This window comes from Centroberyx gerrardi, chromosome 21 (genome assembly GCF_048128805.1).
Source record: "Centroberyx gerrardi isolate f3 chromosome 21, fCenGer3.hap1.cur.20231027, whole genome shotgun sequence".
Lineage (NCBI taxonomy): Eukaryota > Metazoa > Chordata > Actinopteri > Beryciformes > Berycidae > Centroberyx > Centroberyx gerrardi.
The window spans coordinates 14,022,301-14,049,690 of record NC_136017.1 but is presented as its reverse complement, the minus strand read 5'-3'; the positions used below and the strand labels follow the sequence as shown (position 1 = coordinate 14,049,690).

General features: G+C 41.3%; 1 protein-coding gene across 2 annotated transcripts in view; it reads right to left on the bottom strand.

Moving 5' to 3' along the window:
* Positions 1–24,525: 24,525 nt before the first annotated feature.
* Positions 24,526–27,390, bottom strand: part of LOC139914133 (gamma-aminobutyric acid receptor subunit gamma-3-like) — a 78,161-nt gene continuing 75,296 nt past the window's right edge. For both annotated transcript variants that reach the window (XM_071902342.2, XM_071902343.2), the window contains one exon: positions 24,526–24,807. In XM_071902342.2, coding sequence (XP_071758443.1) covers positions 24,526–24,807 — 282 coding nt within the window. The remainder of the gene's footprint in view (positions 24,808–27,390) is intronic.

Sequence of the window (27,390 nt, the reverse complement as noted above, 5' to 3'; positions counted from 1 at the left end):
TGCCCCCTCGAGAAATAATCTTAGGACTGAATTAAATTGACCTATGAGGTTAGACACGGATAATGAAATGACAAAAAGAAAAAGTACAATAACATACAGAATAGATAAATGAAACGCAGACATGGCAGGTCAACAGAAAGAGCAACCACAGATGAGACAAACATATATCAAATAGTTGCATAAGCTAGTTGCAGAATGGGATTCCTTCATCATGGTATATTAAGTCTCAATGAGAATATTACCTAGGATTTTTTCCCTTACAAATTACAAAAACAAAGCATTTAGTCCCAAATGTCAACCTCAAACTTTCCAAACATGCACCTCCCTGCACATGAAGTCTGCTCCTCCAGGCTAAAACAGCACTTTCATGAGGATTAAAGGAAAAGTCCACCCTAAAACACATGCAATGTAACTTATACCTGGCATAGCTGGGTCCATTTTGTTGTTGGTGATGTATTTTTCTTATTCCCTGGAAAAGTGGGATTTTTCTGAAGGTGGATTTTTCCTTTAATGGTTGTCTCTGCATATCTTATTGAAATAAACATTTATTGTATTTAATCAGTGTTCCTCTAACTATGGTGCGCTGCTTTGTTGAGACACACTGTCTCCTACTCCAACACACCAACAGACAGCAGACAGACACACACGTAAACACACACAACGGGCCGTCCTAGTAATTATCCTCTTCTTGTGTCAACGCCACTCAAGCTAAGCCTGATTGCACTTCTGCACATAATGACAACTACTCGGGTCTTAACCGCTGCTCCTCCGCCACCTTGTTTAACCAAAAAAAACTGGGCATCGCCTGTGGGTGGAGATTTAAACTGGGCACTCACTGCACTGCCAGTGAAGAACCAAGTGCTTTAATCTAGTATGGAGTGTTAAAATCATATTTTTCTGAGTAAAATCTGCTTTTGAGGTGAGATCATTTCTCTTGTTCCCAAAACATATCAACTTACTTGAGATCTGACCCATTTTTCCTTATATCAAGATATTCACACTTGTTTAAAAAAAAGTGAAATTGCATTGGAAACAAGTGCAGAAACACCTCACCCCAGAATTGGCAGAATCTTCCACCTTTTTAAGGTGTATGAGACGAAAAAATGTGTTAAGATTGCCTTTCTTTGCAGTGCGCCTCCTCTACTGTATGTCATTCTTGTCTGAATGCATGTAGGAAAAGAATGTGAATGTACGGTACAGTATAGTTACAGTCTATTGCATGTGTTGCATTGCATTGCATTGTGTTGCATCCCTTTGCACTGTGCGCAAGGTCCTTTTGTCCTTAGACCAACTGTCACTATGTACAGGTGTTATGTGAGTTGTCATAATGTTTCTGCACCAGTGCCACCAAGTCAACTTCCTCTACATTTATTGTACTTGGACAACAAAAGCAAAATATGAATTTGGTTTTGTTGTAGAATACAGTAGAAGGAGGGGATAACATGTGAAACAGGCCATTAACCAGCCTTGAATAAGAATATACATAGTTGTTATATAGAAATGCTCGATGATGTGCGTGATGGTAGAAACAAAATGTATTTGATGGGAGATCTCAGTATTGATCGGCTGTCACTGAGCTGGCCGCTGAAGAGTAAACTTCTAACCGTAGCTAATGTGTGTCATCTAGCTCAGGTTATTAATCAGCCGCCTGGAGTCTGTGTTAATAGCGTTGGAAATGTGACATCAACCTGCTTGAGTATCAGTTCCCATTGGGTGCAGTGACCATAACATAGTGGCCATACCAAGAAAAGCAGAAGTACCCAAGGATAGAAGACTGCAAGAGATCCTACAGAATATTTTGCCAGGACTCATTTCTGATGGATGTAAATAATATTAGCTGGACTGATGTATATAAGGAGGAGCATCTGGATATGGCAATCACAGTTAAGTTGCTTCTCCCCATCATTGACAAACATGCATCTGTGAAAAAAGTAACTGATGATTAATTAAAAGACTGTATGGCCAAAAGAGATGAAGCAAAAGGTATGACAAGCAGTACTGGCAACAAAAGAGGTGGGCAAACCTATTGCAAATTGAGAAACCAAGTGACTAAATTCAATGGAAAGAAAAGGAAAAAGTATAGACGTGAGTTTAAGTAGTACTTTGAGTGACATCATGGGTAGAAAGCCCAGCTCATCTCCATCATTTATTGAATCAGGTCAAGAAATGCCATCCACAAAGCATACATGATCATACTCTTTTACTGAGGAACTAATTAGAAGGGAAAACACTGTCATTTTGAGTTTAGGAAAGCACATGTAAAACAGATGGGAAAAAATAGTGTTAGCTATCAATTCTAACAAACAACCTGGCAATGGTAATTTGGATGGTAAACTTCTAGAACTGGTGGTGGATAGTGTTGCTAGGCCTGTTTGCCACATGCTCAATACCTGTTAAGAAAAAAGCATCTTCCCTCTTGTGTGGAAGGAGGCAAAAAAAAGCGCAAAATAACTGTTTACTGTGCCAATAGTCGACCAATCAGCCTGCTGCCTTTTCTTAGCAAACTAACGGAAAAAATAGTATTAGACCAGATATATTATTTCTTGCACTTACACAGATGGCAGATGATTGTTCTAGGTCCACAGATAATAAGAAGGTTGCAGGAGCAGTGCTATTAGACTTCTCTGCAGCCTGTGGAATCATTGATCACAATATATTATTGAACAAACTCAAATGCTATGGCTTTACACAAACTGCTAAAGCTTGGATGAATAGCTATTTGTCCAATAGAACGAGTTTTCTATAATGGAAGCTTCTCTAATACTAAGCACTTACAGTGTGGACGAGCACTCTGGGTCCATTGATGTTCGCCATCTATACAAATGATCTACCATTTGTCCTGAAACAAGTAAATGTTGTTATGTATGCAGATGACACAACATTATATTTGCCAGCAGCCTCAGCTAGTGAAACAGTCAGTTGTGAAGTGGATAATTAGAAATACATTTGTTCTCAACACATCAAAAACAAAAAGCATTTTATTTGGGACCAATCACTCGACCAAACATAGACCCAGTGAGGTGTGAAACTATAGCCTAGATCAAGTAAATCAGACTAAATTTTTGGGTATTACACGAGACAATAGATTAACACGGTCAAAGCACATCGAAAAAAATGTTGCAAAGAAGAGAGAGAGAAAATCCCAAACAACCTCTATAATAAATTCTCATACAGCTCTAATAAACACACTTAAACCAGCAGACATGCATCAGTAAGTCTTTTCAAACACGGACTGGTCTAGCATCACGTCACACAGGCAATGCGTAAAATTGAAGCAATTAAAAAGAAAAAAAAAAAACATCTATGGGCACAGCGCCTCTCTCTCATCTGAGTGATTGATTTGAATTTTGTTTCTTGTCTGGCACCAATTATTCCCTGTTATTTTCCTCAACCTGTAATTTGTTGAAATTGTTTTTCTCTCTTAATTAACTATAGGAGTAATCTGGCTATTGTGCATTATTCATGTTTGTTTGGTTGGTAATGTGTTGATTGTTCTCTGTTATTTCTGTCTGTCTAAATTGTACTGGAAATCTTTTATTTATACAGTATATTGTCTCATAGTGTCCTTGTCTATTACTACCATGCACTGTGATATTTCATGTTTTGTGTGGACCTCAGGAAGAGTACATCTTTACAATAAATATATAATAACGATATTGTAAATACGTATTTCTTGTCAGCCTTCCTCCTATAATGACTCAAGAGAGAAAACAATTGAAATCATCATTTGGTCACAGTGTTGTGTTTAGTATGTGGGCCTATTAGTTTATATGAGTTGTCAAAATGGCTCAGAAGCACTAATATATTACAGTACATGCTGTGCAACTGAACAGCTGAGAGAGGATAACATGTTTTATGTTCCAGTGATTCGTTTTAAAATTGCAAAAAAAAGGTAAAAATTGTCTTTATTGCTTGCCAAAAAGCAATGGGATGCAAGGCTAGAATGTGTTTTAAAGAAACGAAAGCCAAGGCAGGCAAACATTTAAAATGCCTTTATTGCTGCGGCTACCTTTGAAGGATGATGAGGTTTTTTTTTTGGAAATAATTCCCCAAAACCGGGGGAGTTTGTCTGTGTTGAGATGTGCTTTCCCCCAGCTATCCACATCAGCAGGCTGCCCCTGTAACCGCCGGTCCTTATCTCTCTCTTTCTGTCGTTTCCCTCTCTCTCTCCCTCCTATTCCCACCATCCCTCTCTTCTTCTCTGTCTCTCTCTCCCCTTATCTCCCCCCTATGACTTTCTCTCTCTCATCTCTCTCTCTCTCTTCCGCTCTCTTTCGGCTTCTCGCTCATCTCTCTCTCTCCCGTCTCCCCCCCTTCTCACTTTCACCCCCATCTTCCCCCATCACTCTCTCTTTAACCCCGCACCAACCCTCACTCTCACTTTCGTCTACCCCCCTTCTCTCTCTCTATCTCTCTCTCTCTGTATCTCACTCTCTCTCTCTCTCTCCACACTGTGTTGTCTGTCAATCATCGCTCTCCCAGCAGGAACAGACTGATCCGCTCTCCACCTTTCACACCAAAACTTTCTTGTGACGCGCAACAAGAAATCCTCCAATTCTCGCCAAATATAAAAAAAGATCCTCATTTCCCATGCAAATGACTTGATATACTGTAGGTAATTAATTACCGAAATGTCACACAGCTTCCATCAGTCACAGTAAAAGCTAAAGAAAAAAAAGGTTTTGATAGTATTTTTAGAATTGGAAGTAGAATATCCGGACAAAGCAAACCTCTTATTCAGTCTTTCTTAACATTTTAATACTTCAGTCTTCAGCTCTGTCTGTTCCAGTACAGGTATCTGAGTTACAGCTGGGCTTTTTTCATATCTACAGCTCTCAGTTGCAGTCAAAGTAGAGATTCCAAGGTCTCTGATGATACAACAAACGGGTAATATCAAAGCATGGTTACACACAATGGGCCAGATGGGTGCACTCTCCCTGCTCATACAGTAGATGCCCAGCAAAATTCTGTTTTGTTGGGTAAGTTCAAATACTCTTTATAATTGCCTGAGACTTAAGGAAAAATCCACTCTGAAACACTTAAAAACTGTTAAAAAAAAAAGCAGCTATTGGGGATGTACCTTGCAATTTGGATCCAGTTTTATTTTGGGTGGTGAATTTTTTTTTCAAGCAAGGGCTTCTTTCTAGAGCTGCTATTTTGCACCGATATTCAACAATCATACAGGGAGAAATCCATTGTGTAAGAGGCAGAGAGACCAATTTCTCCACCAACAGTAGCCTCAATAGACCAGAATGCAATGCAGCTAGAAGTTGTACTCTTACACTTTTTCTCAACTGGCAAAACTATCACTTTTTTTCTCTCTCCACGTACAAGTAAAAGCAACAGCTGGATGCAACAACTTCTCGCCTGTTCTCTGGGGTTGTCGAAAGGCATTCTGGGAAATGTAGGAAATCACTATCAATTAGAAGGTTTAGGGAAAGTGGGTGCACCAAAAAAGTAAATGACAACAATTCAACATCACTAATTGATGATATAGCCTACAACAGTGTAAGACTATCAGACTTTTCCTTTTAGTTAACTGGAGTTCAGGGGCAGAGGCACTTCTCCTCTACGCTGGCTGCAGATCCCATGAAGTCTCTCCATGAAGAAATAACTTCACGGAATCGCAACTTTTCCGCGCCCTCATATCCCGCTCCACCCTTCTGTGGGCAGCAGTCAATTCGCCTGCCGCCGACCATGAAAGAGGAGATGATAGTGGAGAGGAGGAGGAGACCCACTGAGGATTAAACTGCTCTTCCTGCGAGGGTAATCAGCCCTCTGAAGGTCTGTATCTTTATAGCTCTCTCCTTCAGAGGTGAAGCTGCAGAGGGCTTGATGCAGTGGAGGTTGGGGCTATACAAGCTGGAGTTACACTAGCTAGTATAGACCAGTGAAACCTTTTTCAAATCAAGAACCCCTAATTTAGTCCACATTAGAGCCACGGACCCCCATTTGATGAGATTTTGTCTCTCGGACCCAAATCTGAGAATATTTTTATTGTTAGATATGATTTTGTCCAGAATTCCATGACTATCTGTATTGTAGGTAGAGAGATAACAGAGAAACTATTATCAAAACAGTCATTCTTCTACACTCTCTAATTCTCTAATTGTGTTAACTTCTTGTAAATGAGATAAAGCTGAAATTTAACAATTCATCAATTTGCTATGGACCCCCTGGAGCCCCCTCAAGGACCCCTGGTGTTCCCCGGACCCCACGTTGAGAACCACTGGTATAAAAGTCCTACTTCATGCATTTATCCTGGATCTATCCTGCATTAATACTGCAGACAATAACTTCTTCAATATTTTATAGTAGAACCAGATACATATGTTGTAACAGAGAACTCTGAGCAGACTCTTCCTTGTAACTTCCACTGGCGAAAACTGAAGAAAAACTTGACTTTTCCAAACAAGTCCTCTTGGGAAGCATGAGCACAGCAGTGGTTCAGCAAAACAATGGACTTCTACAATGGCTACATCTGCGATAAATAGATGGAATAAAAACATTTTGTGCACCCACGAGTGCTGGTCGCAGGAGGCTGCGAGGACCCCCTATTGTTAGTGGGTCAAAGCTTGATGTGGAGCCAGAATCAACATAGTTCACGCCGGGCTGAGCCCTCCTGAAAGCTAGATGCTCAGAACACATGTTTCACCGGTGTAAATAGGCCACAAGACTTCTTATGTCCCGTAATATTCATTATTGAAAAGAAGCTGATGTCATCCAGGGGCTCCATGTCGGTGAAGATGAAAATTGAGGATTCTGTCAGAGCCTCACACACACACACACACACACACACACACACACACACACACATTCAGCACCCCACCGCGGGCCACCTGTGTAAGGCATTACAAAACCCATCAGACCAGTATGGCCGGGTAACAGCATTTCTCATTGGTCATTAAATTTCATTATTGTCAGTGCAGACGGGCAGCAACCGCAATTATAGATCATATGAATTGCAGATTGATGACTCTTTTGGAAACAGGGGAACATGTGGCTGTGCATCCCCTCTTATCTCTGTGTGTGTCTTTGCAGAGGGTTCAGTGGGGTTTTGTCGAGGTAAACAACTCAGCGGGCTCACATAGGCAACGCACTGCCGAACACAGTGATTGCTGTAGGTAACAAGTTCACTCCGCATGCCTCTGCAGTCCTTTCTTACCGTTTTGTGTCCTTCATGTTTAAACAACAGGGACTGTGGTCCTTGGCAGCGCCGGTCCCTCTGACTGATGCATTGTTTTGCAGTGTAATGACTTCATCATCGCAGAACATATCCGTCTTAACAAGTCATTTATTCGAGCACTTGAGATTTTAATGTTTTTCTTGAAACGAGTGGGAAAAATCGGCCAATGGGGAGAGATAATTTCACTTGTTTCCAATGCAAATCAATTTGTTTCAAGAGCATTCAAGAACATTTCTGAATCAAGTGAAACTATTGGAAACGAATGGAATTATCTCACCCAGTGGAGAGGGTTAGATCATTTTTTATTGTCCTGTCCTATGTACCATAAGGTGGCGAAGTACATAAGATGCTCCATCTTAACCTATGTCAACTGTAAATACAGATATTGGATATTAGATGCTGGTGGTGATCAAGACATTGGAATTTTAGTCAGTTGGTGCACTGTTCTGTCAGACTTGGAGAGTTAGCTGTACAGGCTACAGATGGCTACATTTACAACCTTGGAAACATTTACAAAGCTGCATTGTTTCCCCAACCGTGTACATAATGCTGCCAATCCAATAAAAATGTGTTTGTGGTAAATGCATACAAATATATAGCATAACAAAACAATAGCCACCTAATGGAGCCTCATTACACCGGGACAAGGCACTAAATTACAGAGGACAAGGCGCTGCACAGGACAAGACACAAAATGATCCAAGGGGAAATGATTATCTCCTTGGCAGAGTTTTCTACTTGTTCTGAAAAAAAGAAAAAAAACGCTTTTAAGACTGAATACAGTATGAGGCTAAATGACTTGTTAAAATGGACATTTTCTGCAGTGAATGTCTAGTCCTGTTTTATTGATTCTGGACCTCTCCAGCTCTGGCTGGCTGCTGGTTCACTCTGTGATACTTAATCAATGGGGGAACATTTTCACCGGTAGCCATTGTGAGCATCGTCCTGCCTGCATCTATCCTGCATTAGAAGGATTTTGCAAACAATTCCTCTTGGAGTTGGAGCTAGGGTGCAACACTAACAAAGCAGAAATGCAGTGAAAATTGATATGAAACAAACATAAACAAACAAAATCTACAGCCACACAGTAAATTAATTTAGAATATATCAAGTAGGAAAAGGAATTTCCCTCAATTGTTTTTTTCATTTTTCATTTCCATAATCCATTTTTTACACTAACCACTACACATTTTGAGTGCTGTTTGTCAAGTGCGAGCAATTTCAGCCGGTACTCTGTTTTCCCTCTCAATATTCCGCTCTCACTCATTTTTAATTACAGCTCCTGCGATTTACACTTGAGTCTGTACCTCAGACCAGCTGTATCCACCTTGTTTACGGCTTTCTCATTTTTACAAGTCACACTGAAGACCGCGTCGAATTTCGATGCACTCCGTGAAGAGCGCTCCATCGTGTAATTTGACTGATTTTACGGCAGGAAACAAGAGCTCTCTCTCTCTCTCATAGCGCGGTGGGTCTGAGATTGTTAATCCTGAGAATTACGGCTTGGCCACAGCCTCCCTGCCCTTAAACACACATGTACACACACAACACACACACACACACACACTGTCCCATTCTCCAGCCAATGTTCCAGCACTTTCCCCACATGAGCTTCAGCACCGGGATGGAATAAAATCACAAATCGGTGTTTGATTGATGTGTGGTCTGGCCAAGCAGGACCCAAAGTGGTGCTTGATTGATCTTGCCTGCCATAGAGGAAACAGTAGGGCGTTGATGAGGTGCGTCCAAACATCGATTTCAGCTGTCAAATATTTCAAGAAATTATGCTTTTTTTGCTTTTTGCTCAGTAAATCTCTGGTTCTCGGCGACGAGGGATCTCAAGTGAAACTCCAAAGCTGGAAAAAAAAGAAGAGAAACTACTGAAATTTGAGCAACTTCTGCTTAGAAACCGCAATGCTATTTTTTGTCCCGTTGATTTTCCAGCCTCTGACATGTAATAATACTCTGGGGAAGGTTGAGCAGAGGGCCATTAGCGCTCATACAATATAGTTCTATTTACCCACTCTTATCTCTCTCACACACACAATGCCATTCCTCGTACCGTGTCGAATTTGGATCTGAGAAGAAGCTTTGGCTGTGATTCGTACCTTGCAGAAGATGACAGATCGGTACGTTCTGTACAGCTTCTCAGTGCAGAGGGATGTTTCTCGTGGTGCAGGTGCACACTTGGCCAAGAGCCAGCGCTTGTGACTCACAATCGGCGACATGGTTCAGTCATATGTTCAGTCACATCAATGAAAGGAAGAGATCTTATGTTTCTTAAAGGATTTCAGTTTTATTGAACATATCCATTCCATTCATTTCTATCTTATTTCCCTACGTTTTTCTCCATTGTTTTTTTCCTTTATTGTGTTATCCTTATATCGAGAATTCAATCAAAAGATTTTTTTTTTCTTTTTTCTGCGAGCAGCTACCAACCATTTCAATCCCCATTCCTCCTTGTCCCATCGGACCGCCGGCTTAATTCATTCTTTTCAATAAACAAATTTGAGAGATCGGACTCCCAAAAGGAACCAAACTTTACAGCCTCGGAGCAAATCTATCCTTCTGAGGGTCGGGTGGTTGGGTGGCACTTTTGCCAATAGCTGAAGGCCGTGGCCACACACACACACACACACACACACACACACACACACACCCGTGAGTGTTTCTAGGAGACGAGACAAAGAACTGGCAGAATAAATCAAGTTGTTTCAAATTATGATGTAGATTTGAAGGCATTTCAAAATTGGACATGCTTTATTTTTATAAGAAATTAAGTTCTTTATGCAATGAACCTTTAGGAAAGGAGCTTTGTATCTTGATGTTTGCCTGCGGTACTCTGCCTTAAAGCGTTTATTCACTGTGGTTCAACATTTTCATTTTTGAACAAGCTGCATACCAAGAAATGACTCGACTGAAATTATCTCCCCAATAATCCACCTTGATGATTGGCTTTCAGGCTTTTTCTTCCAATTCTTATACAAAATTAACTCTTTTAAAGCACGGCATTGAAGAAACCCCCCGCAAACTCTTTGCCCGCCATACCATTGAGATAACACCTAGGCTTAACTTCTTATCTGTCCGAAACCAACAACCTCAGCTTCAAACTATGAGCAGACAGAGGTATCAGTAAAGTCATGGATATGTACAATGAGAAGAATATACTTTGAATCTTTGAGGGTGTGCAGATGAAATGTAATATACCGGGAAAACATTTCTTTAAATACATACAGTTCAGAGGCTACAGCAGGTTCAGAAACCTCCTTTGTCCATTCTTGAAAAGGCGTTTCTATGTCACTTTTCTGGCCACAGCCAATAAAAGTAAATTGCCTGATTTGATGATATAAGTCTTCTCCTGCAGTATAAGCAGAAAATGTGTACATATATAACTCCTTATATCGCTTTGATAGTAATAATACAGATCAATGTATGAAGCGTAATTCAGAGGTTGGTACATTGCTTCATTGTTTATAGGGTTGCCCAGAGATTATTATATTTTTGAAGAATGTAATGCATGTAATTTCCCAGATAATTTTGGTAGAAATCACTTTCTGCTCACGTTTATGCATACTTGTACTATTTCTTGCGGAACTCAGGCTCTCAGTTACCAACAAGGACAGCAATATTCAGCAGTACTGCAGATCAAACAGTGATTCTCAGCATCCTGTGTGCCATGCCTCCTAACGGCCACTAGGGGCTAATAGGCTGTGAGTGAGTGAGTGAGTGAGTTTCTTACTTTCTTGATCCATGAGATGCTTCACATCTAAAAGGTTACTTTTAGCCTTCTCCAGGCTAAACATTTGCTGTTCAATAGCCAATGGCTGAAAAACCTCTCTCATTTTTTGGCTGTGGAAAGACTGACATTCACCTTCAAGGGAAAGTCAGAGATATATTTTAGAAATTTGGGGAGTTTTTACAATTTATGGAAAATAACTCATTGAGAACAATTTTGTGAAATTCCACATGTACTGTAACACTGCACTGTCTTCTCAGCCTCATCTGTGTGTGTGTGTGTGTGTGTGTGTGTGTGTGTGGTGGTGGGGTGGGGGTTACTATTATTGTTTTTGTTAATTGAATCATTCATTTTTCCTTTTTCATTCTTTTTTTTCCTTTTTTCAATTGTTTATTGTATCATGTTTCTTAGTTTTGACAATTAAAAAAAACAAAACAAACACAATAAGTGTGTCCTCGGGATACACCCACCCACACATTCAAATGTGGCTGTTGTGTAAGAAGCACCACTCTTTGTGCTTGGGTGTGAAAACGAAACAAGTGAGACATCACTGTGCTATCAGCCAATTTTCATACACACACAAACGCAATGTGTCTGGTCTATGTATGTATAACTACACCTAGTCATCCTCTATATTTATGACTAGGTAACTATATTTATTTATCCACCGCAGCTTTGGGATTTGGCCTGTCATTTCTGGCAAGATTTCACTAAAGGTGCAATTGTAGCAACATTGATTACACACACACACACACACACACACACACATACACACGATTCTGCTTGTTCCAGTCACCTGATACTGACAACTCCGATACAAAATAAATAGCAACATGGCAGCAGACTTCTCAGGGATATGACACGCATCTAACAAGTTTTCACCTCAGTGTCTGCCATCTGGAGTTACGCATCTATAGTTAACAACTGTAATTATTGGCTGAAAGATCCAGGGAAGGGCACACGTACACACACACACACGTTTGTATGTTTGCATTTACATATGGCCAAGTGACAAGTTAGTTTTTGCTATAGGCAAATTACTTTTTAATTAAATGTCTACATTTGTGCTGATTTTCTTTTGAGGCTTACCACCTGCTGCCACATACACATACAGTGCACGCACGCACACACACACACACACACGCACGCGCCTGCCAGACTAATGTGGATCTCACGTGGATATGTTGATTTAGTAGCTTTAGCAGTCATACTGAAGCAAGGGCAGAAACAGTGGAAAGAGGAGGAGAAAAGGGTGAATACCCGTCTGATTGGGTTATAAATACTCTCAATGGGGTCTCTGCCTCATAAAGATTATCTGGAGCACACAGAGCACAGAGGCAAACACAGTGGGTGTGTGTGGGTGGGTGGGTGGGTGTGCGTGGGTGGGTGTGTGTCTGAGTGCATGTGACTGTGGATGTGTGTGTGTATGAGGGAGAAAGAGAGGGAGACAGAGGTAGAGAGAAGCAGAGTATGCATTCAGAAAAATTCCATCCGGAGTGTCTTCAGCTTGCAGGGATGAAGCCTGAATATTTCATTCGATGCGAGTGAGCTCAAAAGGGAGACAGGCAACGCACGATGTTCTGAACGAGCCGGTGTGTTTAAGGTTCCCCACTTCACATGTGATTGCGCACTTCACAGATCTCATTGGATTCCGCAGTGTTGCTCGAATTAAGCGATCGTGCCCCAAGTGGCGATTTGAAAAGAGCACTCCAATCAATTCGGTGGGCATTTCAGCCTAAATCACCATGCAGGAGTGCGTCTCCGAGATCGTTTACAGGGGCGACATGGTGGATCGGTTCAAGAAGGACCTGGGTTCAATTCCTGCTCCTTTCTGTATGGATCTCAAAAATCTGGAGGGATATGTTCACATTTCAAGGAAAGTATAATATCTTTGGCCCACTATAGCTTTCTACCGGAATCTAGCCTAGGTAGCTAACTATTACCTAACTAGCTATTAAGCTATCTAACTTGCTTTTTCTTGGTCCATTGTCTTGATTGATCTGGTTTGTCTCTGTTGTCTGCCATTGTTTTCATGTGCTATAGATCAGACATATGACATACGACTCCGCATCTACTTAGGGGATAGAAAGTGGAAGACTGTATTGATGTTTACATGTTTTCATCAGAGGAGTTTCATCAGTCTGCTTAAGTTATTTGTTCACTAAATGAATTAGGGAATACATGTCTTTAGATTATTGTGCAACCCTGAGCTTGAGCATTTGCAATTTCTGGAAAAATAAAGGTTAATTGTTCAGCCTTCATGCCCCCTCCGTCTTCCTCCCTCAAAGTGGATCAATGACCCATCTATGTGGCCAGACACATATCCCAACATATATACCTGATCCAATCACCAGTCCTCTTTACCTATGCTGCTAACTTGAAGGAGTGACTCCACTGTCCAAGCAGCCACCCACTCAATAGCTAGATGGCGAGCTAGCGGTAAACTCATAACGTTTCTGGGAACTGGAGATCGGGATTTTTACACTTGCTGAAGGTGCAATCCACAACACAGCAGCTTTTCAGCATGTTCTTCCATCAGTTTGAACAATGCGGTATGGCCTCAAAGCTCACTAACTCACATACGGACAATACACTATGTCCCCAAAAGGGTGTGCGGCCCTGGCGAAAGCACACTCGATGACACAGTATGCCAATTTGAACGTATGCCAATTACCAGAGTGTGATGTCACCTGTTCAGGATGTCTATCTTTTCTTCTGCCCAGTGTGGGCTGGGATATGTTCCAGCCCTCCGTGACCCTGAAAAGGATGAAGCAGGTAAGAGAGAATGAATGAAGGTTTCCATGGTCCTTTATGGGTAGAGCAAGTTTCGTGAACCTAAGGCCCTTGAAACCAATTCAAACCCCATGGTCACATTCCACAAATGCAAGGTTGTCAGTCTGAAACTAAAACTGTTCCTGAAAACTTATGCTAGGATTTCACACAAAATGAACTAAAAAAAATAAACACAAAGTTATATACTGCATGGTTGTATTGTGGCGATTTCCTAGTATATGTCACCAGCCATCACAATACATCATCTATCATCCTGCCTCCACACACCCACCTATCTTGTCAACCAGTGATACGGCATATGAAAGAATTCGAAAAATATTATCAGGTCGAAGGGGAAATCAGGTGCATTTTACAAATGACACCATTTTGCTGCTCTTATGAACAATTTTCCCCGCATTTCTGTGCTGCGCCGATGTTGTCGTCTCAACCTTCTCTGCTGGCATCTGGCCTCGTCCTTCCCCGGCTCCAGAGAGAGAGCACTCTGCAAGGTAGCAGCTGTCAGAAGATTGGTGTTGATTTTGCATCAGGTTTTCTCCAATTCGCCATTTCAAATGCAAATAAAAAGCTCGGCACAGCAGGGGACATCGCGGCGTAGATCGGCGTTCCGTCTGACTGAGTATACAAGATTTCTGCTTTATTTGAGAGCATGGGAGAGGAGGAGGATGGCGTGTAACAACGGGGAGGGTGAATGGGAATCAAACTCATTGTGTTCGCCTCACATTGCTGATCCATCAGGGCCCCCATTAGACTAGTTTCTATGGTGTTTCTGGAAGAGGTTTTGAAGTATGATGCAGCAAAATATCACTTTAGCACTTTACTCAGAAGTAGGGCTAAGTATCAAGATTCTGTGCTTTTTTAGGTACCAACTGAAACATATTACCAAGCATGGAAAGATGTTAGAACATTTTGTGTCAACTTTCGATATTTAAATCATCATGTACATTAACCTGCATGGCTGTTGGCTACAAGCCAGACACACAACCCACTCCAACCAAACTCAAAACGACGAACGCTGCTTTAGTGCAAAACTTCAATCGGAATGACATTTCAACAATGCTAGAACAGAAGCAACAAAGATAAGGTTATACTTTGTAGCAGAAGACTGTGGCAAATGCAAAATGTGAACAATGCAGTGAGATACAGAGTCCACCTCAAACACAGCCAGCAGTGGCCACACTATCTCATAATGCGAGCTTGTTGCTTCAGACGGTGTTTAAGTTGTTATCGTTTTTCCACGTTACATTTTGTCTCACTTCATTTTAGCCCCATGTTATCTATGCAGTGTGATCGTTAAATGTCAAGGCAAAAATTACCTGGCCCGCTCTCTGCCAATAATGGGCCAACAACTTCTTTCATTTATACAGCACCTTACAAAACACTTTACAAATGAGTAACACAAAAAAACCCTCAGATAAATCTAGTGCAAACGCAATGAAAGCAAGGTAAGAAACACAAAAGTGAACTGACAAAATCAATAATGAAACATCATTACATAAAAGCAAGTGTAGAAAATGATAAAAAGTGATGGTTGATGATAAGAAAAAGATAAGAAAAAGAAGGTGTTCAGTCTAGGAGCCTGAACACCTTTTGATCACAGTCAACAGAAACCTCTTGTTTATAATTTAGACTTTGAAAGAGCCAATAGGAACCTCTTGTTTTTAATCTAGATTTCTGAACAGCCAATAGCAACCTCTTGTTTTTAACCAAGACTTTTGAGCAGCCAATAAGAACCTCCTGTTGTTCATCTAGACTTTTGAGCAGCCAATAGGAACCTCTTGTTTTTCATCTAGACTTCTGAACAGTCAATAGGAACCTCTTGTTTTTAACCAAGACTTTTGAGCAGCCAATAGGAACCTCTTGTTTTTCATCTAAACTTTTGAGCAGCCAATAGGAACCTCTTGTTTTTCATCTAGACTTCTGAACAGCCAATAGGAACCTCTTGTTTTTCATTTAGACTTTTGAGCAGCCAATAGGAACCTCTTGTTTTTAACCAAGACTTTTGAGCAGCCAATAGGAACCTCTTGTTTTTCATCTAAACTTTTGAGCAGCCAATAGGAACCTCTTGTTTTTCATCTAGACTTCTGAACAGCCAATAGGAACCTCTTGTTTTTCATTTAGACTTTTGAGCAGCCAATAGGAACCTCTTGTTTTTAACCAAGACTTTTGAGCAGCCAATAGGAACCTCTTGTTTTTCATCTAGACTTTTGAGCAGCCAATAGGAACCTCTTGTTTTTCATCTCGACTTCTGAACAGCTAATAGCAACCTCTTGTTTTTCATCTAGACATTAGAGCAGCCAATAGGAACCTCTTGTTTTTAATCTAGCCAATAGGAACCTACCTCAGGCTGTGATCCGGTTCATATGGGGTTAAAAGGTCTGTGACATAGTTTGGTGCCAGACCAATCATTGCCTTAAAACTGATCAGTAAAACCAACTCTGCAACCAACAAGTAACCAATATAAAGAAGCTAAAATTGTCTTTTTCCACTAAGTATCAAAACAAATACTGTAGTGTCGGTACTGGTTTCGAGGGACTGACACCAGTACCAGTATCAAACATTTCAAAACGATACCCCAGCCCACTCCGGAGCTCCCCTGCTTGGCGGTAACAGCTGGTGGATGTGATGACTTTGACTCAGGTTCCCCCCGCAGGGTCCAAAAAACCAACAGGACCGTCGCAGATGTTTGGACAACGGCTGCTCATTTCTCTTAATCACTCTCCAATAATGACTGCCACGGTCAAAGGATTTCCCCTGAGCCACGGTTTTGAGCACAGAATGAAATAGAATATCAAACCGAGGAGAAGCCAATGTGATATGAAGTATCTGGGCATTTCCGGATGTTTAAACATGATGTATGATAGCAATCTGTCGGTGATTGTCACAGTATTTGACTCAGACAGTAGACCTAAATTTACCTTGACTTCTAGCTATTTTTTAAGTAAATGTACAGCACTTTGTAACATTGTTTACACTGAAATATTGATTTTTACTGTGGGAGAAAAAACTAAGACAAACTATTACTATCAGTAGTAGAAATACTTGTTGCAGCTTGTGGTAGTAGTAGTCATAGGGGCTATAGTACTAGTAATAATAACAGTGGGTGAGCAAATGAAATCCAATCAGATGTCCATTATGATGTGAAGATTTCCCCCTGGAAAGAGGAAGGTGTATCTCTATGAAATTGACGCAGAAAACTGTTTTGGTCAGATTTCCCCTGAGCTCCTATTTGTTACTTTGGGCAGCGAGAGTGAAACTGGATGCATCTTTAACAAAGTCATCAGTAGTGGGCATTGTGAGACGAAGCCCCACACTCTCCGTTTCACCGTTATTGAGTTGTAAACATTTCTGCATATGGCGAGATGTCAGACGCACCCAGCCAACACGCAGATTTCCCTCGAGTTCTGATTAATGAAAACCATCAGATGAGACCAAAGTGTTTTTGCGGGTTGTAGATATGTTTGTGCATGCAGCACATGCCCTCTTCTTACTACCCAGTTCGCAACTGTAGCGAAACCGACTTACTTCGTTATTTTTAAATTATATGCAACCTTTATTTATCCAGGCAGGGACTGCTGATGCCCTATTTCATAAACATCCTGCTCCACACTCATATATTCACACACGTGAGCTTCCCACTGAGCACTAGACGTGATTTCGGCGTTGCGTTGATGTTCTTGCTGTCACGTAGCCCATGATCTTTTTTGGCTTTTAAACGGCTAATCAAAGTAAAATTGCTCAGTGGGTTCTTCCATTGGAGCAGCTGGTTAAGAGCCTGAAGGGCACATTAATGTTAATTTTTGAGAGTGGAGAGAAGGTTGCTCATTCACAGCTATTGACAGTTTTCCTGACATCTGAACTGTTTTCACATCGTCAACCAAACCCATCATGTGCTCCAAGTATCTTAAAAACATTGAGGTTTATATTCAAAATGCTTTCTGACAAATGCCTGGCCACATGGTGATGTGGAATTGCCGTGTCCATTAAGACTGACAGACATAAAAAGAACACATCAACAACCATTCACACTGCTGACTATGCACACAGCAATTTATGGCATCGATTATGGATATGGACGAGCAGACGTTAACATAAAACCGAGAAGAGTGATGGGGAAATGGTCGTTTTGATTATATGTTGCTATTGAAAATGCTTTGCTTTGGTATCCTTAGGCTGAGGCACACACTGTGGCTCCTAACAGCATGGATTTGAATCCTGCATACAACCTTTGCTGCATGCTGCAACCACTCTAGACTGTCTCGTCAGAGCTTCCTCTCCTGTGTCTCTACTTTCTACTGTCTATATAAAGAATAATATAAAAACACTAAAGGTGAGAGGACCACCCACGCAGTGTACAAAAAACAAGCTGCTGTCTTTGTGGATGTGTATGATGTAACCACCACTACCACCATTACTTCTTATCCTAAAACTTCGATCTTACTGCACATGATTGTTAGAAGACATCATTTTGGGACTGGAGCTTCTCTAAGCAGTCTCAAGTAGCGTGAGACCTGCATGAGGGGAACGCGGTGTGCGCTCGTACACCAGGCAGTGCGGTAGGATTCAAACACAGTCAACGCATGAATTAAATATTTTGTTCAGCCACAGCACTTAACTGGTGTTAACAGGTGGAGTTTTTTAAAGTCAACATAGTTTCACTCACTCCAATCATGCATACTTCCTAGCCAACCAGTGGCGCTTCTAGACCATTTTAAATGAGGGGAGCAGGATGGGGCCAGTTGTTATTTTGGGGGTACCAATGATTGTAAGCTTAACAGTTATATATATGCATGGTTTGAAAAAATCTAAATATTTTTAAGCAAATTCATGCTAAAAAAAATACTATAAATAGTACAATGCATTTTATGACAAACACAACAAGAATAGTATTCACTACACATTTTGTTTATGACCATGAAGGCATCATAAATAGAAAAAAACTACAGTTATACAATTTGCAATTGATTTGAGGAATATTAGAGCTACATTATACTGACTGAGATGTGGATTTGTTGTAGTAATAGGTTTATATTTTCCTAAAAAACCTCCCTGGAACCGCCAGTGTACCCAACCCCTCGACCTAGAAAGCGCTGGAGCACTCGTTTCTAAAAGGACAATGAGTGGTCAATAGAAGCTTTGGGCCCATCTTGGAGGTCCACTGGGGAATTGGCTTGGCTAATGTCTAAATATATAACAACCAGGCTAGAAAAAGAGAGATACAGGTACCTGTACAAGATTGTTGTGCTGTGGATTTAATCAATTCAGTAATGCTATAAGTAAAAGTGAATTTTCTTATAATTAGATTTGTTTCCAAATTTAGGTTACTGTGATGCAAAAACTGTCTTGTCCTTAATCCTAGCCCCTTTGATCCTAAAGAAAGGTGGTGTTAATGTTAACATGCGACGACTAGCCACTGCTAACACTAAAGTTTGCTTGTTCTAGATACATTAACTAGTGTGCATATCAGATGGTTACAACAAGACATTCCCAAAACACACAAAAAAAAGCACACGACAATTGACAGACAGTTGAAACTGGGCAGTAACACACTTAGCCAACACTGGATGGGAATGGACAGTGCTGCTCACACTGCTTTCACTCTCTAAATGTTATGTCAATGTGAAATTGGTGTTAAATATCCATTGACGTTGATGTACCTTGGAGAAGGTTACACTGCCATCCAGGCTGCGAAGTCATGCAGATACAAGACAATTATCACAGAGCAGTCTCTGCCTTGATATGGACTATGGGATCAATATGCATGAAGGACGGGCTACACACACACACACGCACACACACACTGTCACACCCTTTAATTGTGATCCATATACTTGTCACACCTGCTCACATCTCAAGATCGTTGAGATGTGGTGAAAGTGAGGGAAAGTGGGACAAAGGTGATGTGTGTGTGTGTGTGTGTGTGTGAGCCTGATGTTGCGGCAGAATGTCCCACTGTGGGAAAAGGGAATTCCCAGAGTTCCTGCCTTCTTTCCCTCTGCACGCCGCCGATCAACTACTGACCCCTACACACACACACACACACTACACACATGTATACTCACACCTACACATACATCGACAAAGGCTTTTTTCACTGAGGTACACATGCACTCAAGCATGAACGCACGCAAATACTGTATGCATGCACACACAGCCACACACACACGCACACACACACACACACACAATCGATTCCCTGTAGAAAGATTTCTCATACAAGGTGTCCGTTCTTCTTGGATGCAAAGCTGTCACTTAACAAGCATGAGTGAGTTCATGAGGTAAATCTACACACGCACACACACACACACACACACACACACACACTGACAGCTCAATTTTCACTGCATAAGTGATTTTCTCCCCGTATCCACAGTGTTAGCGTGCCATCCTGCCGCTGCGTTGCGTGGGCGGCGGGAGATTCTTCCAGTTTTGCCTTTGATTGAGTTCCATGCTGTAATATCCACTCTTTGACTCCCTTCCACTTATTTGTCTGTCTCTCACTCTGTTGTACTCTGTTCTGCCGCTCGCTCAAAACTAGGTCAACAAACTCAGGGTAAAGCAGTGACGTGCCTGTGCATCTGTCACTGGATATTAGTGGTATCAGTGTTATTAGCCAGGGAGCCTGCCTGAGGATACTTGTAACCCATCCTATTGTATATGATAAGCTTCCTTTTTCAACTTGTCCATCACAACCTCTTGACATACACGTCTCATGGACTAATGATACTAATGAATAAGCACAGTCTGTTCATTTTGACTATAAATCCTAGGCTAACTAAATATTTCAAGGTAAGAGATATCATAAAGGCTGCCTGGGTTTACGACAAGTGTAACTGACTTTAGGATTTTGATAAGCAAAACACACATCTATCACTACAATAATTAACAAGTCTTCTTTCTATAATACCACCGACATGCATATCAAGTGTGCATGGAAGACTTGCAATGAAGGTAGATTCATAATAGTGTTAGCTCAGAATCATGCTTCTCTAGTTAATTTGAATGAAACCCAGATCAAACTGATCATTAATAAAAGGGGTGGGGACATGTGAACATACAGGTAACTGCCAAAGTAAGAAGAAAAAATAAGCAAATGAGGGATACAAAGTATACTGTGCTTCTGACTGGTATAATGCAAGTAAAATTGTAGTACGCATATGATACTGCGTATACGCTTGTTTACATGGGTCCTGCCTTACTTGCATTACTGCCTTAATCACATTACAGTCACAAGTTTTTTTTTGTTTGGAAGCAGCATCAGTGACGAAGCTTGTCCAAATGATGATATTTCTTGTGGAAGAATGGTGTTAGATCCCTCCAACAGAGACCCAGACACTTTCCCAATCTATGCCAAGGCACACTGACACATTTTAATGGCGGCTCATGGTGGCTCAGCACACTATTAGGTCACTATGCCTTTGTTTTCTTTACTTTGGCAGTTACCTGTAGGCCTGCTTTACTGCTCAACAACATAGGTTAATGTTTTTTGTAGCTTTCATCTTGCCATGGGCACAAAAAGACTTCAGAGTAGCGCTTGACCAAAAACATTATTTATTAATATAAGCAATGTACCACGCACTAGAAAAACATACCTGACTATTGTCACTCTAGATCCTGTTTTCATAAAATATTCACTTAGGAGTGCTGATCCAAGATCAGAATGGCTCTGTAAAGCCCACCCCTCCAGAGACCTCACTAACAAGTTGTGAATGATTGGTTTGAGTAACTGATTCCTGACACTTGGGGAAAAAACATTCTTTCTTTGATTCACCTCCCGCACACCCGAGCCTCAGTGTGACTGAGATTGTAACTGATGGATGTAATTACACACCACTTTTGGAGACGGGCTGTTTTCAGAGAAGCTTAGAAATTTAAATGGGGTGATGAGGTCCCTGGAGGAGGCTTTTAAGCGAGTTCATTATGTTTGTATGACTTCATCCCTGATCCTGGGTCCGTACCCACTTCCATTTAAGTGATTTCATTATCCTCGTATGACGCCATTGCTGATCCTGGGTTAGTACTCGTGTTGCTGAGAGGCTTTATAAATACAGGTCCCAACCAGTTGAAACACACAGGTGATTTCCATAAAGACGTAGAAAATAGTGATTTTGTTTTATTGAAGTATCTCAACGGACTAAGACACTTATAAAGTGTAGTAGAAATATCAGAGGTGAGGATAGTTTACTTCTGCGTGGGCCAAACTCCGTTCAATTCAGTCAGTTCATAAAGGACTAAGATAGATAGATAGATAGATAGATAGATAGATAGAACATTATTTTTTGCAGTTTCTAAATTCCAATGAAATTTCACTTTATGAATTGCCTCAAATGAGCTAATATACTAAGTCAGCAAAGTAAGTAATGGCCCATAGGACAATAGCCCCTCTCCAGTTTCTCTAGCGCTACTTGAGGCAGCTTGATTTGCAAGCACAAACCTCTGGACAGGACACAAATTGTCTCGAGGCCATATGAATATGCAGGACCCCCCCCTAAATATGAATTCATGTATGCTCCTTGAACTGACTGAACTGGAAAACGGATCAACTCCGGCCTCGCTACTGGCCTAACATACATTCCATATATATAACTGTATGAAAATAGAAACGTTAATTAGATACATCTTACATAAAAGCTTTCTCTGAACATACAAATACCGGGAGAAAAGAGAGGGGTGGTGGGGGTGGGTGGGGGGGCAGTGGGAGGGGGGGGGGGTTGTTCTACAAAGCCAAACAACTGCAGAAACACCATATAACAGTAAACGAAACCAAAACAAGATGTTTCAAACAACCTCCGTCCTATCCGTCCCTGTGTTCTTTGAACTTTGTGTGTCTGTGTCCCTCCGTGTGGCATCAATTTTACATGTTTGAAGAAGGGATATGGGACTCCGTCAAACGTTATCAGCAACCGTTGTAGATCATTCATTTTTCAACACGACTCTGTGTCTGTGGGTGTATGGACTTTCACAATATATAGAACCTATTTTACAGCACCTATGATCATTGCCAGCTGGGCACAGCGGGGTGTGCCTTTAGGTCCTACGTATGGCAGGACATCGGAAATCCCTTTCATTTTTCATCAGGGGCAAAAAAAAGTAACGGTATTGAAACTTTCATCAAGACCCCAATTTTATCCACTCAAGCTCTACTAAGTTTTGAAAAATGACTGTGATGCGAAATAAATATGCTATGTATGTATGTTTGTAAGTGTATTAGTGTTCAACCCATATGGGCTTTTGAAGACCGATACCGATATCTCTGTATTGAAGCTGCTGATAGCTGATATATTGTGCCAATATTCAGTATCTTTAAATTTAACCATTTTCATGCCACAAAATTATAAGTTTTCAGTCTCTCCCCCAGAATTGTATTCTTGTCAGGGTGGAAAAGCCTCTGAAACAGCAGTTAGATTGTCATGTGACACTAAAAACTCTCCACTCAAACCCATACTGATGAATTTCCTTACGCCAGGGTGACCCACCTTGCCTATTCAATTATAGGGGAAACTCTGGGATACGTTTGGCCTTAATGCGAAGAATGAATTTACAAAAAAACTAAATAAACACATTGGACAATTAAATGTAAAATTAAAATGTGTAAAGGAAATAAAACATCATTGTAGGTTTTTGCAGACTGTTTTTATGCAGTTGTGGTCAGGGAGGAACCTCCATCAGTGACAGGCCGATATCTGATATTCAATAAATAGGCCTTACATTATCAGAAAACTATATATTGGTCTAACCCTAATAGCAATGTGTCAACAAGGGCATTGCCGAAAATTGGTGCAGTTGAAAATGTTCTGTTTTGGACAGGGCCAAGGCAATAATGTGCACAATGCCCACCAGGTAATTTTTTGCATGTATGTTTGTATATATGCTTATATGTATGCAGTTCTTATACATTGTGTGTTAATAAAAAAACACCCAAATGTTCTTGGCATCTAAACTGCGTTGGCTGGTCAGAAAGCGTTATGAACACGTCGTCTCTGTAAAGCTCACGGACTCCATAAAGAAAGATTTTATCATACAAACCACTGCCCATGACACTAACTCTTACTTAACGATTAACAGCTGATGTGTGAACGAGCAGAGTTGCAGTGAAAACACGACTAATCCCAATAATAATAATAAAGCTTTACTATTATTAGAAAGTAGAACTAATCCTAGAGTACAACTAAAACTAATGTGCTACGAACTGAACGGTGAGTGGACGCTTTTAAGCATCTCCAGTGGTGGAAACTGTTATCCGGCTCAGTTTCATCAAAGAATAAACAGCTCAGCATGCGGCGGCGTGATGGATGAGGTAATAAAGATAATGGGGGGGAAACTCTGAAGCTGCGTCTCTCGGTGTCGCACCCTTTCTGAAGAAGGCACTATGGATGCTTCGCCATCTCGCCGACCAGGATACAAGCAGTGCAACCCCAAACGTCTCTTGAATCGCAGCTGTCTGTTGTTGGTTTTTTTTTTGTTTCTGAGAGTCACAAACAGTACCAATCAATTACTGCTGAGCGTTTTATTCTCATTCTTCTTCTTCTTCTTTCTCGAGTATCTCCTTATTGTCCAGATCTTGGAGTGCCACAATCCCGAATCGTTCCAAAGTACCGTGGCCCTTTTTACACCACAACACCGGCGACCAAATGATTCCAATGTGTTTTTCCGTCGTACCGGTCCAACGGCAGCACGTCTCTCGCAGGACTCCCGCTAGACTCCCGCCTCAAGTCCTCCAACGCTTAGTTCTAGACCTCGAATCACGAGCCCCGACGCAAAGAGGCGGGGACTCCGGACTCCATTTCTCCGGACCCTCGGATCGCGCGCCTAACTAGAGGTAGAGGTAGCTGACCCAGTAGACGATGTTGAAGAGCAGGAAGGAGGTGGGGAAGAAGACCCGCGAGTAGGAGTCCAGCTCGCGGATGTTGACGTGGATCCGGCCTTTCTTCCAGCCGCCCTCTTTGCACTCCTCGTAGCAGCAGAAGAAGCTCTTGCAGTCTTTCCCGTCCAGGCACTCGTACAGGCAGTTGTCGTCGTAGTCGTGCCAGAAGAGGGAGTTGGCCATGGGCATCGCTGACCGCGGGGCGCGGCCCATGTTGAGGGCTGAGTAGGCCTGCATGGGGTGACAGAGTATAAATAAATATCCAGCTCAAGCAGAAGAAATTTTACTCACATAGAAGTAAAATTACTGGTAAAAATCTAGTTAAAGGAAAAATCTACCCTTTGGTACTCTTAATCAATGTGTAAGGTTCAGTGCTTTCCAGGATATATTTGGTGTTTTCATTTGCATTTTTGATGTACCCACTTTCCCTCAAACTGCCTGGTCTACTTCTACTTCAGTTACTGATTTCCCAGAATGCCCTTCGACAACTCCACAGAGAAGGGGTGTGAACGTGTTGCTTTCAATTAAAGGTGGGGTGTGTGGGAATATAAATATAGCTAGCTACTTTGCGAACACTGGGGCATGTCTGTGATCGCGTCTGCATCTCTTAATGAAACACAACACGTCTTCTAGCTGCATTGCATTTTGGTCTATTGAGGCTACTGGTGGAGTGTTGATATCTCTTCCTCTTCTACGATGGATTTCTCCCTGTGTGATTGATGAATGTCGGTGCAGTCTAGCACTGCGTCTAGAAAGAAGCCCTCGCTCTTTGATTGAAGGGACTGACACCAAAAACTGACATTTACTGTTGATGTAGATAGGTGAAAAACTTTCTGCTATCAAACTTCATTGTAGCTGCACCTAAACTGTGTTTAGGTGATGTCATGTCGTCTACGCTTGGCCAATTTATCTGCAGGAATAATAAAAATACACCAAACAACAAAATGGACCCAGAAATGCAAGGTACATTGCCAACAGCTGTTTTTAAATGTTAAAATGTTTTAGGGTGGATTTTTCCTTTAAGAGAAAATAAAAAGAAGCTTGTTAAGCTAGTTAAAAAACAGACAGTTACATATGATCTTTTCCATGCAAAAGGACGAGAAGACAGAATTCAGACTAGACTCACACTTCTTTTAATAATAAAAAAAAAACTTAACAAACTTTACAAAATAAAGTGCATAAATCAAGTAAAACCAGATTACTCTTCTCTGCTTTGATTCTTCTCTCATCTGCTGACAAAACCCCTGCTAATGCCGCCACAATGGACCATTTATGGTGCCATACAATTTGCCAGTGTATGGAAAGCCAGTTTATGGAAATTACATGTTTATGGAAGGCCTCCAAAATTTGTGCTCTGAAATGGATTTGATTTAAATTAAATAGAAATGAATGTGTAGCTAAGTACAATACTTCAGTCAATACACACTTAAGTAAAAGTAAAATTACCGACTTCAAAAATACTCAAAATGTACAAGTATACAGAAAAGGTACTTAATTACAGTAATGAGAGTAATTGAATTTTTTTTACTGTTGTGTTCACATGTGCAACTATAGTGTGAATATCTAGACTGGAATGCTGAATTCCTTGTGAGAAAATCTATTGTGTGATTTTCCCCCCCGATGCTTATAAAATTGTGTGGGACAGCTTAATTGGGATAAAATCTTCGCACATTTTTTTCCAGTTCTTTTCTAACCTCTTTTCCATCTTAGGGGAAGAGTGGGAGGAGAGGGAGAGAGCGAGCGAGCGAGGGAGAGAAAAAGAGAGAGATGGAAAGAGAGCGAGAGTTAGATGTATGTAGTGCAGAAGGAGAAGGAGAATTGACTGAGTGGGCGGCACAAAGGGACCGCGCTGAGAGAGGGGGGGGGGGGGGGGGGGGGAGGATATGAGGCTTCCCCACAGACAGACCAGCCAAAATACAGTATACAGCGAGAGAAATGCAGAGGAGGGGATTGGACGGAACGCAACTTAATTGTTCCGCCGAAGCTGACAGTCTTTGGCATTAACCCCGAGACGCGCACAACAGAACTATTCCACAGTGGCGGAGGAATAATGAAGAGGGAGGGGATGTGGAGAGCGGGAAATGACAGCAGCAGTAGGTGACTCAGTTTAAGTGGATGTGTGCCGCCGCCATTAAAGCTTTCTCAGCAGGTGGAAGCCTTGAATTCTCCCACGCAGAGCATTAGGATTGTTGGGAGGGAATCAACTCTCGGCAAAATACTTTCAAACAGCTGCTGTGCACATGCTCATACATGTATACATGTGGACAGACATACTGATCGTATGTTTACACGCTAGGGTTTTAGAAGGCTGTTAACAATATCTTTAGATTGAAGTCATTTTCATGCCAAAGTTACAGGGATTCTAAGTGTTTTCCCCAGAGTTTTATCCTTGGCATGGTGGAAAAGCCTCTGAAACAGCATTCAGACCATCATATGATGCCAAAACTCAAACTCAAAACCATATTTAGGAAATTATTTTAGGGTTAGCACTTCCTTAAAATGACCATACCGGTGTTTTTGCATGTTTTAGCACATTTACTACATCGCACACATATTATACTGTATACCATTTTTCAAACCATACCATACTTTTTTAGATTTTTGAATATTTACTCAACGTCTGGGCTTGATTTTCTGACCAAATATTGCAGAAATGCAATGCCTTCTGGCAGCTGACTTTGATGTCCCAGATGTCGGAGCTTTCCACCAGCATGTGAACACACCAGAAGACGTCTAGACATTTCAAATCAATGCAGGCATTAAACTAAATTGCCACGCAGCGATCAAGTAACTTGGTGTGAACATTCCCCCCCA